At 46.7% G+C, this 15,146-nt stretch overlaps 1 protein-coding gene across 1 annotated transcript in view; it reads right to left on the bottom strand.

Annotated features, from left to right (window-relative positions):
- The window catches only part of LOC139568544 (sodium/potassium/calcium exchanger 3-like), an 85,442-nt gene that overhangs the window by 61,345 nt on the left and 8,951 nt on the right, over positions 1 to 15,146 (bottom strand). Inside the window, exon 2 of the mRNA XM_071390449.1 lies at positions 13,621 to 13,755. Coding sequence (XP_071246550.1) covers positions 13,621 to 13,755 — 135 coding nt within the window. The remainder of the gene's footprint in view (positions 1 to 13,620; positions 13,756 to 15,146) is intronic.

Below are 15,146 nucleotides of genomic sequence, written 5' to 3'. Positions count from 1 at the left end.
GACTGAATGCCTCTGGGAAGGCAGGAAACCCCTTGAGAGAGCAGTGCACTGTCGCAGCCTCATACACGGGCTGGGGTCCCCTCTGCAGCAGCTGTGTGTGTGTTCTCCTTTTATCGTGGCATACTGTATCATATGGGCACGCAGTTGTCGAGAACGTTATCGGTTAAGTCTAGACGTTGTGCATAACGAATATGGAATTGTCTCCAGTATCCTATTGAAGTACAGGAGAACTTAAAGAACACAGGGATTAGCTATAAAAGAGAAGCAGTTTTCAATCATGTCATGTTTAAAATGGCATGTTTAAAATATCATGTTTAAAATGGCATGTTTAAAATCGACGCATAAGTTGAAAAAGCAAGTGCCAATGAAAACACTTAAGTTCGATGACGAGAACAAGGTCGAGTTCTAATGAAAACAGGGATCTTCGATGACGAGAACAAGGTCTAGTTCTACTGAAAACAGGGATCTTCGATGACGAGAACAAGGTCTAGTTCTACTGAAAACAGGGATCTTCGATGACGAGAACAAGGTCTAGTTCTAATGAAAACAGTGATCTTCGATGACGAGAACAAGGTCTAGTTCTAATGAAAACAGGGATCTTCGATGACGAGAACAAGGTCTAGTTCTAATGAAAACAGGGATCTTCGATGACGAGAACAAGGTCTAGTTCTACTGAAAACAGGGATCTTCGATGACGAGAACAAGGTCTAGTTCTAATGAAAACAGGGATCTTCGATGACGAGAACAAGGTCTAGTTCTAATGAAAACAGGGATCTTCGATGGCGAGAACAAGGTCTAGTTCTAATGAAAACAGGGATCTTCGATGGCGAGAACAAGGTCTAGTTCTACTGAAAACAGGGATCTTCGATGACGAGAACAAGGTCTAGTTCTAATGAAAACAGGGATCTTCGATGACGAGAACAAGGTCTAGTTCTAATGAAAACAGTGATCTTCGATGACGAGAACAAGGTCTAGTTCTAATGAAAACAGTGATCTTCGATGACGAGAACAAGGTCTAGTTCTAATGAAAACAGGGATCTTCGATGACGAGAACAAGGTCTAGTTCTAATGAAAACAGTGATCTTCGATGGCGAGAACAAGGTCTAGTTCTAATGAAAACAGGGATCTTCGATGACGAGAACAAGGTCTAGTTCTAATGAAAACAGGGATCTTCGATGACGAGAACAAGGTCTAGTTCTAATGAAAACAGGGATCTTCGATGACGAGAACAAGGTCTAGTTCTACTGAAAACAGGGATCTTCGATGACGAGAACAAGGTCTAGTTCTAATGAAAACAGGGATCTTCGATGGCGAGAACAAGGTCTAGTTCTAATGAAAACAGGGATCTTCGATGGCGAGAACAAGGTCTAGTTCTAATGAAAACAGGGATCTTCGATGGCGAGAACAAGGTCTAGTTCTACTGAAAACAGGGATCTTCGATGACGAGAACAAGGTCTAGTTCTAATGAAAACAGGGATCTTCGATGACGAGAACAAGGTCTAGTTCTAATGAAAACAGTGATCTTCGATGACGAGAACAAGGTCTAGTTCTAATGAAAACAGTGATCTTCGATGACGAGAACAAGGTCTAGTTCTAATGAAAACAGGGATCTTCGATGGCGAGAACAAGGTCTAGTTCTAATGAAAACAGGGTTCTTCGATGACGAGAACAAGGTCTAGTTCTAAGAACATATTTTTGTGTTGTTTTATGACAAACTGTACAAGTCTGATGTCCAATAGTCTCACAGCAGTAAATCAAAGGCCATGAAAGCGTCTTATAAACCCACACACCCTTTGGGTCGCTCTCTCTTTGTCTGTCACCTATTCTTCAACCGCATAGCCCTATCAGCAATCTCACACATCTCCACTCTTCCCTTTTCTGGCCAGATGCTGAGTGAAAATAGCCTACATAGCAGAGGAGGCTGGTGGGAGGCGCTATAAGAGGACGGGCTCATTGTAAAGGCTGGAATGGAATATATGAAACGGTATCAAACATATGGAAACCAAGTTTGACTCCGTTCCATTTATTCCATTCCAGCCATTACAATGAGCCCATCCTCCTATACCTCCCCACACCAGCCTCCTCTGTTACATAACCCTACAAGTGCATATTGCTAATTACCTGTCCTACAAACCAGAGAGCACCAAATCCATCTCCTTAAAACCTAACACTCCTCATAGGAATCTTCTCCAGTCCCTGAGGACCCATCTACCAACACCACCAGAAGAAAAGTGAGAACACATATCTACCTACACTACCAGAAGAAGAGTGAGAACACCCGTCTACCTACACTACCAGAAGAAGAGTGAGAACACCCGTCTACCTACACCACCAGAAGAAGAGTGAGAACACCCGTCTACCTACACCACCAGAAGAAGAGTGAGAACACCCGTCTACCTACACTACCAGAAGAAGAGTGAGAACACCCGTCTACCTACACTACCAGAAGAAGAGTGAGAACACCCGTCTACCTACACTACCAGAAGAAGAGTGAGAACACCCGTCTACCTACACTACCAGAAGAAGAGTGAGAACACCCGTCTACCTACACTACCAGAAGAAGAGTGAGAACACCCGTCTACCTACACCACCAGAAGAAGAGTGAGAACACCCGTCTACCTACACCACCAGAAGAAGAGTGAGAACACCCGTCTACCTACACTACCAGAAGAAGAGTGAGAACACCCGTCTACCTACACCACCAGAAGAAGAGTGAGAACACCCGTCTACCCACACCACCAGAAGAAGAGTGAGAACACCCATCTACCTACACCACCAGAAGAAGAGTGAGAACACCCGTCTACCTACACCACCAGAAGAAGAGTGAGAACACCTATCTTTTCTCCCCTCCTCTCCTCCTCTCCCCTCCCCTCCTATGATATTTCCCCCCCTCCATCCTCTCCTCTGCTCTCTCATTTCCCCTCTTCTCCCCTCCTCTGATCTTTCCTCCCCTCCTCTGCTCCTCTCTCATTTCCCCACCTCTCCTCTCTTCTTTCCCCTCCCTTCCTTTCCTCTCCTATCCTCAACTCTCTCTTTTCCCCTCACCTCCTTTCTGCTCCTCTTCTCTCCTTCCTCTCTCCTTTCCCCTCCTATCCTCTCTCCTTTCCTCTCTCCTCTTTCCTTTCCCCTCCCCTCCCTTCCTTTCCTTTCCTCTCCCCTTACCCTCCCCTGATTTTCTCTCCTCTCCCCTCCTCTTTTCTCCCCTTCTTTCCTCTCCTCTCCTTTCCTTTCCTCTCTCCTTTCCCCTCCCTTCCTTTCCTTTCCTCTCCTCTCACATTGTCTCTCCTCTCGCCCCTCTCCTGATTTCCTCTCCTCTCCCCTCCTCTGATCTTTTCTCCCCTCCTCTCCTCTCTCCTTTCCCCTCCTCTCCCCTGATTTCCTCTCCTCTCCCCTAATTTCCTCTCCTCTCTCCCCTCCCCTAATTTCCTCTCCCCTGATTTCCTCTCCTCTCTCCCCTCCCCTAATTTCCTCTCCTCTCCTCTGATCTTTTCTCCCCTCCTCTCTCATTTCCCCTCCCCTCCTTTCCTCTCCTCTAATTTCCTCTCCTCTCTCCCCTCCCCTAATTTCCTCTCCTCTCCCCCCTCTCCATTCCTCTCTCCTTTCTTCTCCTCTCTCCTCTCCCCTCCTCTGCTTTTTTCTCCCCTCCTCTCCTCTGATCTTTTCTCCCCTCCTCTCTCATTTCCCCTCCCCTCCTTTCCTTTCCCCTCCCCTCCCCCGATTTCCTCTCCTCTCCCCTAATTTTCTCTCCTCTCTCCCCTCCCCTAATTTCCTCTCCTCTCTCCCCTCCCCTAATTTCCTCTCCTCTCCCCTGCTCTTTTCTCCCCTCCCCTCTCCTCTCCCCTCCTTTCCATTCCTCTCTCCTTTCTTCTCCTCTCTCCTCTCCTCTCCCCTCCTCTGCTCTGCTTTTTTTCTCCCCTCCCCTCCTCTCCTCTGATCTTTTCTCGCCTCCTTTCTCATTTTCCCTCCCCTCCTTTCCCCTCCCCTCCCCTCCTCTGATTTCCTCTCCTCTCCCCTAATTTCCTCTCCTCTCTCCCCTCCCCTAATTTCCTCTCCTCTCTCCCCTCCCCTAATTTCCTCTCCTCTCTCCCCTCCCCTAATTTCCTCTCCTCTCTCCCCTCCCCTAATTTCCTCTCCTCTCTCCCCTCCCCTAATTTCCTCTCCTCTCTCCCCTCCCCTAATTTCCCCTCCTCTCCCCTCCCCTGCTCTTTTCTCCCCTCCCCTCTCCTCTCCCCTTCCCTCCTTTCCATTCCTCTCTCCTTTCTTCTCCTCTCTCCTCTCCCCTCCCATCCTCTGCTTTTTTCTCCCCTCCCCTCCTCTTCTCTGATCTTTTCTCCCCTCCTCTCCTCTCTCATTTCCCCTCCCCTCCTTTACCCCCCCCCCCTCTTCTCCTCTCCCCTCCTCTGCTCTTGTCTCCCCTCCTCTGCTCCTCTCTCCTTTCCCATCCCCTCCTTCCCTCTCATCTCTCCTTTCCCATCCCCTCCTTTCCTCTCCTCATCTTTCCTCTCCTCTCTCCTTCCCCTCCCTTCCTTTCCTCTCTCCTTTCCTCTCTCCTCCCCTCCTCTCCCCTCTCCTCCTCTGCTCTTTTCTCCCCTCCCCTTCTCTACCCGCCTATGAGATTTTCTCCTCTCCCTCCTCTCCTCTGTTCTCTCATTTCCCCTCCTCTCCCCTCCTCTGATCTTTCCTCCCCTCCTCTGTTCCTCTCTTCTTTCCCCTCCCTTCCTTTCCTCTCCTCTCCTCTTTCCCCTCACCTCCTTTCCGCTCCTCTTCTCTCCTTTCCCCTCCTCTCCTCTCTCCTCCTTTCCTCTCCTCTCCTCTCCCGTTTTCCCCTCCACTCCCTTCCTTTCCTCTCTCCTTTCCCCTCCCCTGATTTTCTCTCCTCTCCCCTCTTTTCTCCCCTCCTTTCCTCTCTCCTTTCCCCTCCCTTCCTTTCCTTTCCTCTCCTCTCTCCCATCCCCTGATTTCCTCTCCTCTCTCCCCTCCCCTGATTTCCTCTCCTCTCTCCCCTCCCCTGATTTCCTCTCCTCTCTCCCCTCCCCTGATTCCCTCTCCTCTCCCCTAATTTCCTCTCCTCTCTCCCCTCCCCTCCTCTGATCTTTTCTCCCCTCCTCTCTCATTTCCCCTCCCCTCCTTTCCCCTCCCCTGATTTCCTCTCCTCTCCCCTAATTTCCTCTCCTCTCTCCCCTCCCCTAATTTCCTCTCCTCTCACCTGATTTCCTCTCCTCTCCCCTAATTTCCTCTCCTCTCCCCTGCTTTTTTCTCCTCCCCCCTCTCCCCTTCCCTCCTTTCCATTCCTCTCTCCTTTCCTCTCCCCTCCCCTCCTTTGCTTTTTCTCCCCTCCTCTTCTCTGATCTTTTCTCCCCTCCTCTCCTCTCTCATTTCCCCTCCCCTCCTTTCCCCTCCCCCCTCTTCTCCTCTCCCCTCCTCTTCTCCTCTCCCCTCCTCTGCTCTTTTCTCCCCTCCTCTGCTCCTCTCTCCTTTCCCATCCCCTCCTTTCCTCTCATCTCTCCTTTTCCATCCCCTCCTTTCCTCTCATCTCTCCTTTCCCCAATCATCAGAAATCAGAAATAAACTCACCCAGCGGGGTCCCCGTAATTAAAATCATGGAAGGTGGGCGTAATGGGTAATTTCATGTCTTTCTGGCGGCATGTGTGTGTATGTTTGTCTGTGTGTGTAATGTGTGTGTTCTTGTGTGTGTGGGCACACACGTGTGTGTGTGTGTTAGTGAAATGAGGGGTTCTGTCTGAAGTGGAGGAGCAGCAGGACGTTGGTGGAAGGAACAGAACAATCAGAGAAGTCTTCTGCTGGTACTTCAGGAGAGCTCACGCCGAGCATCATCAAGGCCTGCACTGTACACATGTCCATCTCCACTGCTGAGGCAGCAGGGGTACCGGTACTGCACTGTACACATGTCCATCTCCACTGCTGAGGCAGCAGGGGTACCGGTACTGCACTGTACACATGTCCATCTCCACTGCTGAGGCAGCAGGGGTACCGGTACTGCACTGTACTGTACACATGTCCATCTCCACTGCTGAGGCAGCAGGGGTACCGGTACTGCACTGTACACATGTCCATCTCCACTGCTGAGGCAGCAGGGGTACCGGTACTGCACTGTACACATGTCCATCTCCACTGCTGAGGCAGCAGGGGTACCGGTACTGCACTGTACACATGTCCATCTCCACTGCTGAGGCAGCAGGGGTACCGGTACTGTACTGTACACATGTCCATCTCCACTGCTGAGGCAGCAGGGGTACCGGTACTGCACTGTACACATGTCCATCTCCACTGCTGAGGCAGCAGGGGTACCGGTACTGCACTGTATACATGTCCATCTCCACTGCTGAGGCAGCAGGGGTACCGGTACTGCACTGTACACATGTCCATCTCCACTGCTGAGGCAGCAGGGGTACCGGTACTGCACTGTACACATGTCCATCTCCACTGCTGAGGCAGCAGGGGTACCGGTACTGTACTGTACTGTACACATGTCCATCTCCACTGCTGGGGCAGCAGGGGTACCGGTACTGCACTGTACACATGTCCATCTCCACTGCTGAGGCAGCAGGGGTACCGGTACTGTACTGTACTGTACACATGTCCATCTCCACTGCTGGGGTGGCAGGGGTACTGGTACTGCACTGTACTGTACACATGTCCATCTCCACTGCTGAGGCAGCAGGGGTACCGGTACTGCACTGTACTGTACACATCTCTATTGCTGGGGCAGCAGGGGTACCGGTACTGCACTGTACTGTACACATCTCTACTGCTGGGGCAGCAGGGGTACCGGTACTGCACTGTACTGTACACATCTCTACTGCTGAGGCAGCAGGGGAACCGGTACTCAGACACAGACACGCATACAGGGTGCTCTCTCTCACACGGACAATAACACACACAGACAGACAAGAAAATATGCACTCACAGACACACAAATTTGCACACACTGTAAATGTACACTAACACACTCACAGACACACGCAATCATAAACGCATTCATACACTCCCCCCCCCTCCTGAAAAGCACTTTCTCAAAAGGTCAAATCAACACATGACTCACTCTTAACACGAACACACTCTACATCTATTTTTACCAGGAACAGGACTCGCAAATTAAATTAGGAAAATGGGTGAAAGAAGGTTTCACTTTTATGAGAGGTTATTAGTACAAACTGTGTGAGTGTGTGTGTTTGGGGGGGTGCGTGCGTGTGTGTGTGTATGCATATTTAAAGAGGGGTTATTATTTAGTCCAACCTCTACCTTTACGCCACGCGTCACTGGAGTCACCCCAGAGTCCTGGCCTCTTAAACGCTCGCTGTCATTTTAACAAGGAGAAGGAGAGGTGAACTATAATAGGCAGGGAAAGGAGAATAACTTGACCTCAGACCCCTATCTCCCTTTTATAGACCACAAGGTTGACCTTGAGGGAGGAGGATGAGATGGGAGATTGATTGTGGCCATTTTGCTTAATTAGCATACCAGAGAGTGGGGGAAAGGAGAGGGAATGTGGTGGGTAAGGTAAACGGTGAAGGCTGTGTGTGGGGGGGGGGGGATATGACAGCGTGTGTGTGTCATCATTATCTCATAGCTCAAGGTAAGAAAACAAAACATTAATGCAATGCTTCAGTGAAACCTTCTCCATCCCCTCTTCCCCTCCCTCCTTCTCCATCCCTTCTTCCCCCCCCTCCCTCCTTCTCCATCCCCTCTTCCCCTCCCTCCTTCTCCATCCCCTCTTCCCCTCCCAAGCTTCAGTTCAACCCACCATTACAACAGAGTTGAATGTCAAATTTCCTCCATCCATATGGGGCTATAAATAGACACTGGGCTAGATGATGCAGGATAGGCCGGTCTGGAAGATGATGATGATGGTGATGAAAGTCCATAAATGCATAAGCAGCTGACCAATAAGAACACAGTAGCAGCTGTGGTTCATATGGGGAAGGATGTGGGATTTTGAAGACGAAAAACATATAAGAGACCTGCTTCAAATTCACTCAGTTTTAGCCTAAGATTTTAGTCACTTTATTAACTCTGTAGGGATATGCACTTCTAAACCTGTCAAGTACACTGCTAAGAATAATGGTGCTTAGCAGTTATATATACAGAACCAGTCAAAAGTTTGGACACACATACCCATTCAGGGGTTTTTCTACGTTGTAGAATAATAGTGAAGACATCAAAACTATGAAATAACACATATGAAATCATGTAGTAACCAAAAAAAGTGTTAAACTATATTTTAGATTCTTCAAAGTAGCCACCTTTTGCCTTCATGACAGCTTTGTACACTCTTGGCATGCTCAACTAGCTTCATGAGGAATGCTTTTCCAACAGTCTTGAAGGAGTTCCCACTAGAGGTCGACCGATTAATCGGAATGGCCAATTAATTAGGGCCGATTTCAAGTTTTCATAACAATAGGAAATCGGTAATTTTGGACGCCGATTTTTACATTTTAAATTGTATTTATTTTTTACACCTTTATTTAACTAGGCAAGTCAGTTAAGAACACATTCTTATTTTCAATGATGGCCTAGGAACGGTGGGTTAACTGCCTTGTTCAGGGGCAGAACGACAGATTTTTACCTTGTCAGCTCAGGGATTCAATCTTGCAACCTTACGGTTAACTAGTCCAACGCTCTAACCACCTGCCTCACAAGGAGCCCGCCTGTTACGCGAATGCAGTAAGAAGCCAAGGTAAGTTGCTAGCTAGCATTAAACTTATCTTATGAAAAACAATCAATCAATCAATCATAATAACTAGTTATAACTACACATGGTTGATGATATTAGTAGTTTATCTAGCGTGTCCTGCGTTGCATATAATCGATGGTGCGCATTCGCGAAAAAGGACTGTCGTTGCTCCAACGTGTACCTCACCATAAACATCAATGCCTTTCTTAAAATCAAAACACAGAAGTATATATTTTTAAACCTGCATATTTAGCTAAAAGAAATCCAGGTTAGCAGGCAATATTAACCAGGTGAAATTGTGTCACTTCTCTTGCGTTCATTGCACGCAGAGTCATGGTATATGCAACAGTTTGGGCCGCCTGGCTCATTGCAAACTAATTTGCCAGAATGTTACGTAATTATGACATAACATTGAAGGTTGTGCAATGTAACAGGAATATTTAGACTGATGGATGCCACCCGTTAGATAAAATACGTAACGGTTCCATATTTCACTGAAAGAATAAATGTTTTGTTTTCGAGATGATAGTTTCTGGATTCGACCATATTAATGACCTAAGGCTCGTATTTCTGTGTGTTGTTATGTTATAATTAAGTCTATGATTTGATAGAGCAGTCTGACTGAGCGATGGTGGGCACCAGCAAGCTCGTAAGCATTCATTCAAACAGCACTTTCGTGCGTTTTGTCAGCAGCTCTGCTGTTTATGAATTCAAGCCTATCAACTCCCGAGATTAGGCTGGTGTAACCGATGTGAAATGGCTAGCTAGTTAGCGGGGTCCGCGCTAATAGCGTTTCAAACGTCACTCGCTCTGAGACTTGGAGTAGTTGTTCCCCTTGCTCTGCATGGGTAACGCCGCTTCGAGGGTGGCTGTTGTCGATGTGTTCCTGGTTCGAGCCCAGGTAGCGGCGAGGAGAGGGATGGAAGCTATACTGTTACACTGGCAATACTAAAGTGCCTATAAGAACATCCAATAGTCTAAGGTATATGAAATACAAATCGTATAGAGGGAAATAGTCCTATAATTCCTATAATAACTACAACCTAAAACTTCTTACCTGGGAATATTGAAGACTCATGTTAAAAGGAACCACAAGCTTTTATATGTTCTCATGTTCTGAGCAAGGAACTTAAACGTTAGCTTTCTTACATGGCACATATTGCACCTTTTTTTTTTTTTTCTTCTCCAACACTTTGTTTTTTCATTATTTAAACCAAATTGAACATGTTTCATTATTTATTTGAGGCTAAACTGATTTTATTGATGTATTATATTAAGTTAAAATAAGTGTTCATTCAGTATTGTTGTAATTGTCATTATTACAAATATATATATTTTAAATCGGCTAATTAATCGGTATCGGTATCGGCGTTGAAAAATCATCATAATCGGTCGACCTCTAGTTCCCACATATGCTGAGCACTTGTTGGCTGCTTTTCCTTCACTCTGCGGTCCAACTCATCCCAAACCATCTCAATTGGGTTGAGGTCGGGTGATTGTGCAGGCCAGGTCATCTGATGCAGCACTCAATCACACTCCTTCTTGTTCAAATAGCCCTTACACAGCCTGGAGGTGTTTTGGGTCATTGTCCCGTTGAAAAACAAATGATAGTCCCACTAAGCGTAAACCAGATGGGATGGCGTATCGCTGTAGAATACTGTGTTAGCCATGCTGGTTAAGTGTGCCTTGAATTCTAAATAAATCACAGACAGTGTCACCAGCAAAGCACCCCCACACCAACACACCTCCTCCTCCATGCTTCATGGTGGGAACCACACATGTAGACATCATCCGTTCACCTACTCCGCATCTCACAAAGACACAACGGTTTGAACCAACAATCTCAAATTTGCACTCATCAGACCAAAGGACAGATTTCCACCTGTCTAATGTCCATTGCTCATGTTTCTTGGCCCAAGTAAGTCTCTTCTTCTTATTGGTGTCCTTTCTTTGCAGCAATTTGACCATGAAGGCCTGATGCACGCAGTCTCCTCTGGACAGTTGATGTTGAGATGTGTCTGTTACTTGAACTCTGTGAAGCATTTATTTGGGTTGCAATCTGAGGCTGGTAACTCTAATGAACTTATCCTCTGCAGCAGAGGTAACTCTGGGTCTTCCTTTCCTGTGGCGGTCCTCTTGAGAGCCAGGTTCATCATAGCGCTTGATAGTTTTTGCGACTGCACTTGAAGAATCTTTCAAAATTCTTCAAATTTTCCAGATTGACTGACCTTCATGTCTTAAAGTAATGATGAGCTGTCGTTTCTCTTTGCTTATTTGAGCTGTTCTTGATATAATATGGACCTCTACCTTGTCACAACACAACTGATTGGCTTAAATGCATTTAAAAGGAAAGAAATTTGAAATGCATTCCAGGTGACTACCTCATGAAGCTGGTTGAGAGAATGCCAAGTTGTGCAAAGCTGTCATCAAGGCAAAGGGTGGCTACTTTGAAAAATCTCAAATATAAAATATATTTCGATTTGTTTAACACTTTTTTGGTTACTACATGATTCCATATGTGTTATTTCATAGTTTTGATTTCTTCACTATTATTCTACAATGTAGACAATTCTCCTTGAATGAGTAGGTGTGTCAAAACGTTTGACTGGTACGGTATATACACTGCTCAAAAAAATAAAGGGAACACTTAAACAACACAATGTAACTCCAAGTCAATCACACTTCTGTGAAATCAAACTGTCCACTTAGGAAGCAACACTGATTGACAATAAATTTCACATGCTGTTGTGCAAATGGAATAGACAACAGGTGGAAATTATAGGCAATTAGCAAGACACCCCCAATAAAGGAGTGGTTCTGCAGGTGGTGACCACAGACCACTTCTCAGTTCCTATGCTTCCTAGCTGATGTTTTGGTCACTTTTGAATGCTGGCGGTGCTTTCACTCTAGTGGTAGCATGAGACGGAGTCTACAACCCACACAAGTGGCTCAGGTAGTGCAGCTCATCCAGGATGACACATCAATACGAGTTGTGGCAAGAAGGTTTGCTGTGTCTGTCAGCGTAGTGTCCAGAGCATGGAGGCGCTACCAGGAGACAGGCCAGTACATCAGGAGACGTGGAGGAGGCCGTAGGAGGGCAACAACCCAGCAGCAGGACCGCTACCTCCGCCTTTGTGCAAGGAGGAGCACTGCCAGAGCCCTGCAAAATGACCTCCAGCAGGCCACAAATGTGCATGTGTCTGCTCAAACGGTCAGAAACAGACTCCATGAGGGTGGTATGAGGGCCCGACGTCCACAGGTGGGGGTTGTGCTTACAGCCCAACACCGTGCAGGACGTTTGGCATTTGCCAGAGAACACCAAGATTGGCAAATTCGCCACTGGCGCCCTGTGCTCTTCACAGATGAAAGCAGGTTCACACTGAGCACATGAGCACATGAGCATATGTGACAGACGTGACAGAGTCTGGAGACGCCGTGGAGAACGTTCTGCTGCCTGCAACATCCTCCAGCATGACCGGTTTGGCGGTGGGTCAGTCATGGTGTGGGGTGGCATTTCTTTGGGGGGCCGCACAGCCCTCCATGTGCTCGCCAGAGGTAGCCTGATGGCCATTAGGTACCGAGATGAGATCCTTAGACCCCTTGTGAGACCATATGCTGGTGCGGTTGGCCCTGGGTTCCTCCTAATGCAAGACAATGCTAGACCTCATGTGGCTGGAGTGTGTCAGCAGTTCCTGCAAGAGGAAGGCATTGATGCTATGGACTGGCCCGCCCGTTCCCCAGACCTGAATCCAATTGAGCACATCTGGGACATCATGTCTCGCTCCATCCTCCAACGCCACGTTGCACCACAGACTGTCCAGGAGTTGGCGGATGCTTTAGTCCAGGTCTGGGAGGAGATCCCTCAGGAGACCATCCGCCACCTCATCAGGAGCATGCCCAGGCGTTGTAGGGAGGTCATACAGGCACGTGGAGGCCACACACACTACTGAGCCTCATTTTGACTTGTTTTAAGGACATTACATCAAAGTTGGATCAGCCTGTAGTGTGGTTTTCCACTTTAATTTTGAGTGTGACTCCAAATCCAGACCTCCATGGGTTGATAAATTTGATTTCCATTGATAATTTTTGTGTGGTTTTGTTGTCAGCACATTCAACTATGTAAAGAAAAAAGTATTTAATAAGAATATTTCATTCATTCAGATCTAGGATGTGTTATTTTAGTGTTCCCTTTATGTTTTTGAGCAGTGTATATATAGTTGTTCTATTTGAGGGATTTAACCCTTTTTGGTTCTATACAGCACCATTTCATCTAACACTGTGTAGCCTAGTGGTTAGAGCATTGGACTAGTAACCGAAATGTTGCAAGATTGAATCCCTGAGCTGATAAGGTGAAAATACGTCGTTCTGCCCCTGAACAAGGCAGTTAACCCACTATTCCTAGGCTGTCATTGAAAATAAGAATTTGTTCTTAACTGACTTGCCTAGTTAAATAAAGGTAAAATAAAAACATGTAACTCAAGCATTCTTACACACCATTCATCCATCGACGCGTGCCGGCTTGAACAGTCAAGCCCAAGTCGCTCGTTGATGATCAGATAAGAGGTCGCCATGGAAACTGGGGCCATTCACTTTTCAGAAAAGCTACAGGGGTCCCAGAATGTGACCGAGAATAAGTGTGAAAAGTGCTGAAACACCCAGAAAGAACACTACCGTGTGTATGTGTGTATGTGTGTGTGTTTGTGTGTGTGTGTGTGTGTGTGAGAGAGTGATGTACTGTAGGCTCTTGGGAACCTATCTGACCCAAGTCTGTTTTACCCCAGATTGGGAAGACAAGGAGAGATGGGAATAACGGAGGGAGGGAGGGAGAATACGGGGTGCTCTCTTTCTTCCTTCTTTCTCTCTTACCTGGAGCGGGGGCAAGAGAGGATGGAATATGAGAGGTTTCATTTCTTTCATTTTGTTACCTGGCTCGGTGCAGTTTTTCTTTTCCTCGTCCTCTTCCATGCTGCTATTACTGTCCAATGTGTCCACCTCCTGCAGTAGCTTCCTGCCTCCCCATCGCTCATCATCATACGTGGTGGGGCTGGATGTGTCATACCCTACGAGACACAGGTAGAGGAGGCTTGAAAAGAGCTAACCAGGGCATGTTCATTAGGGCACATTGATCAAAATTCTTTGCAACACAAAATGAAAATTAGCATTTGTTATTGGACCAGTTCACTATTACCTCCCGGTTTCTCTCTGTTTTATTCTGTTTTGTCCCTACTTAACATGACCATGATCTACTTTGAAATCAACAAAAAGTCTGAGGAGGATTATTTTGTCAGTGTCGAAGTTATATTCATCAAGTTATTATGCACTGAGAAATGAAACGAAGGGAAAGGACTGGGGGCAGAATACATTGTATTGAATCACACAAAATGTCACTTGAATCATGAGTGCACTCTGAATAAAGAACACATCTAGAGGCAAAAACAGGGTACAGGATTCATTCATGTTCTTCTTTGGACAACCCTAAACCCACTCTAACCTTTTCAGCTGGCTGACCACACGTCTGACAGACACAAAAGAGAAATGCTTCGAATCAAAATCAGAAGCAGAGGTATTCAATTGTCCTACAGTCAGACCTAGAGGCATGGCTGAACTTTCCACCTGGCATCATCACCTTTGATTCTGTACTCACGAGGCAGGCAGCGGGCATTGCGTGCCAACATTCAATGTGTATTTACCTCCTCTCACAGACACACACAGGCCATCCATACACACACATACATACATACACACACACAAAGAAATAACAAGCCTATCGCACCGGTGATTAATGTGTCACTGCCTGCAAGGCATGAGGGTTTCTCCACTAAGCTCAGAGAACATAACACGCACGCACGCACGCACGCACTTCATGAAGTGGATCATAAATAATCAACAGAATTAATATATATTCGGCACGTTGTTTAATAGTTTCGCAGACAGGCACACAATGGGAAGAGGAGAAATGCATTAGCTGGAGTGTCATTGTTGGTTTGAACACACACACACACACAGTAAGTAGTGTGTGTCCCTGTTGCATTGCGTTGTTCCGTTACCAGGATGCGCACACTGACATAGCAGTGATGCACAAATCATGAGTATGAAATATGAATATTCATATACAAGCACCAAGCCTCCTGTCCCTGTTCTGTAATGGATTCAATGGGATATAAGTGACAGCTCACGAAAAGCAAACGTCGACCTCGAATAGCAAGCTGTGTGTTTTAAAGTTAAAGTGCTTTGTATAGAGTAGTAGAGGAAGAGAGTAGGAGTGGACAGCCTTTTGTCTCTCTCTGTAACCTGGAGAAGTGTTTTTAGTATACCCCTGGGTACTCTGCCCTGATTTCAGCTTAGCTGCAGTATAAAACACCTGAGCTTTACAACGGTTGTACAGGCAATGCTTCTCTGACACACCTACTCATTCAAGGGATTTTCTTTACTTTGACTATTTTCTACATTG

The sequence above is a fragment of the Salvelinus alpinus genome, chromosome 2 (assembly GCF_045679555.1).
Source record: "Salvelinus alpinus chromosome 2, SLU_Salpinus.1, whole genome shotgun sequence".
NCBI classification, from domain to species: domain Eukaryota; kingdom Metazoa; phylum Chordata; class Actinopteri; order Salmoniformes; family Salmonidae; genus Salvelinus; species Salvelinus alpinus.
Note: the sequence above shows the minus strand (reverse complement) of the source record. Positions and strands in the feature narration are given on the sequence as shown.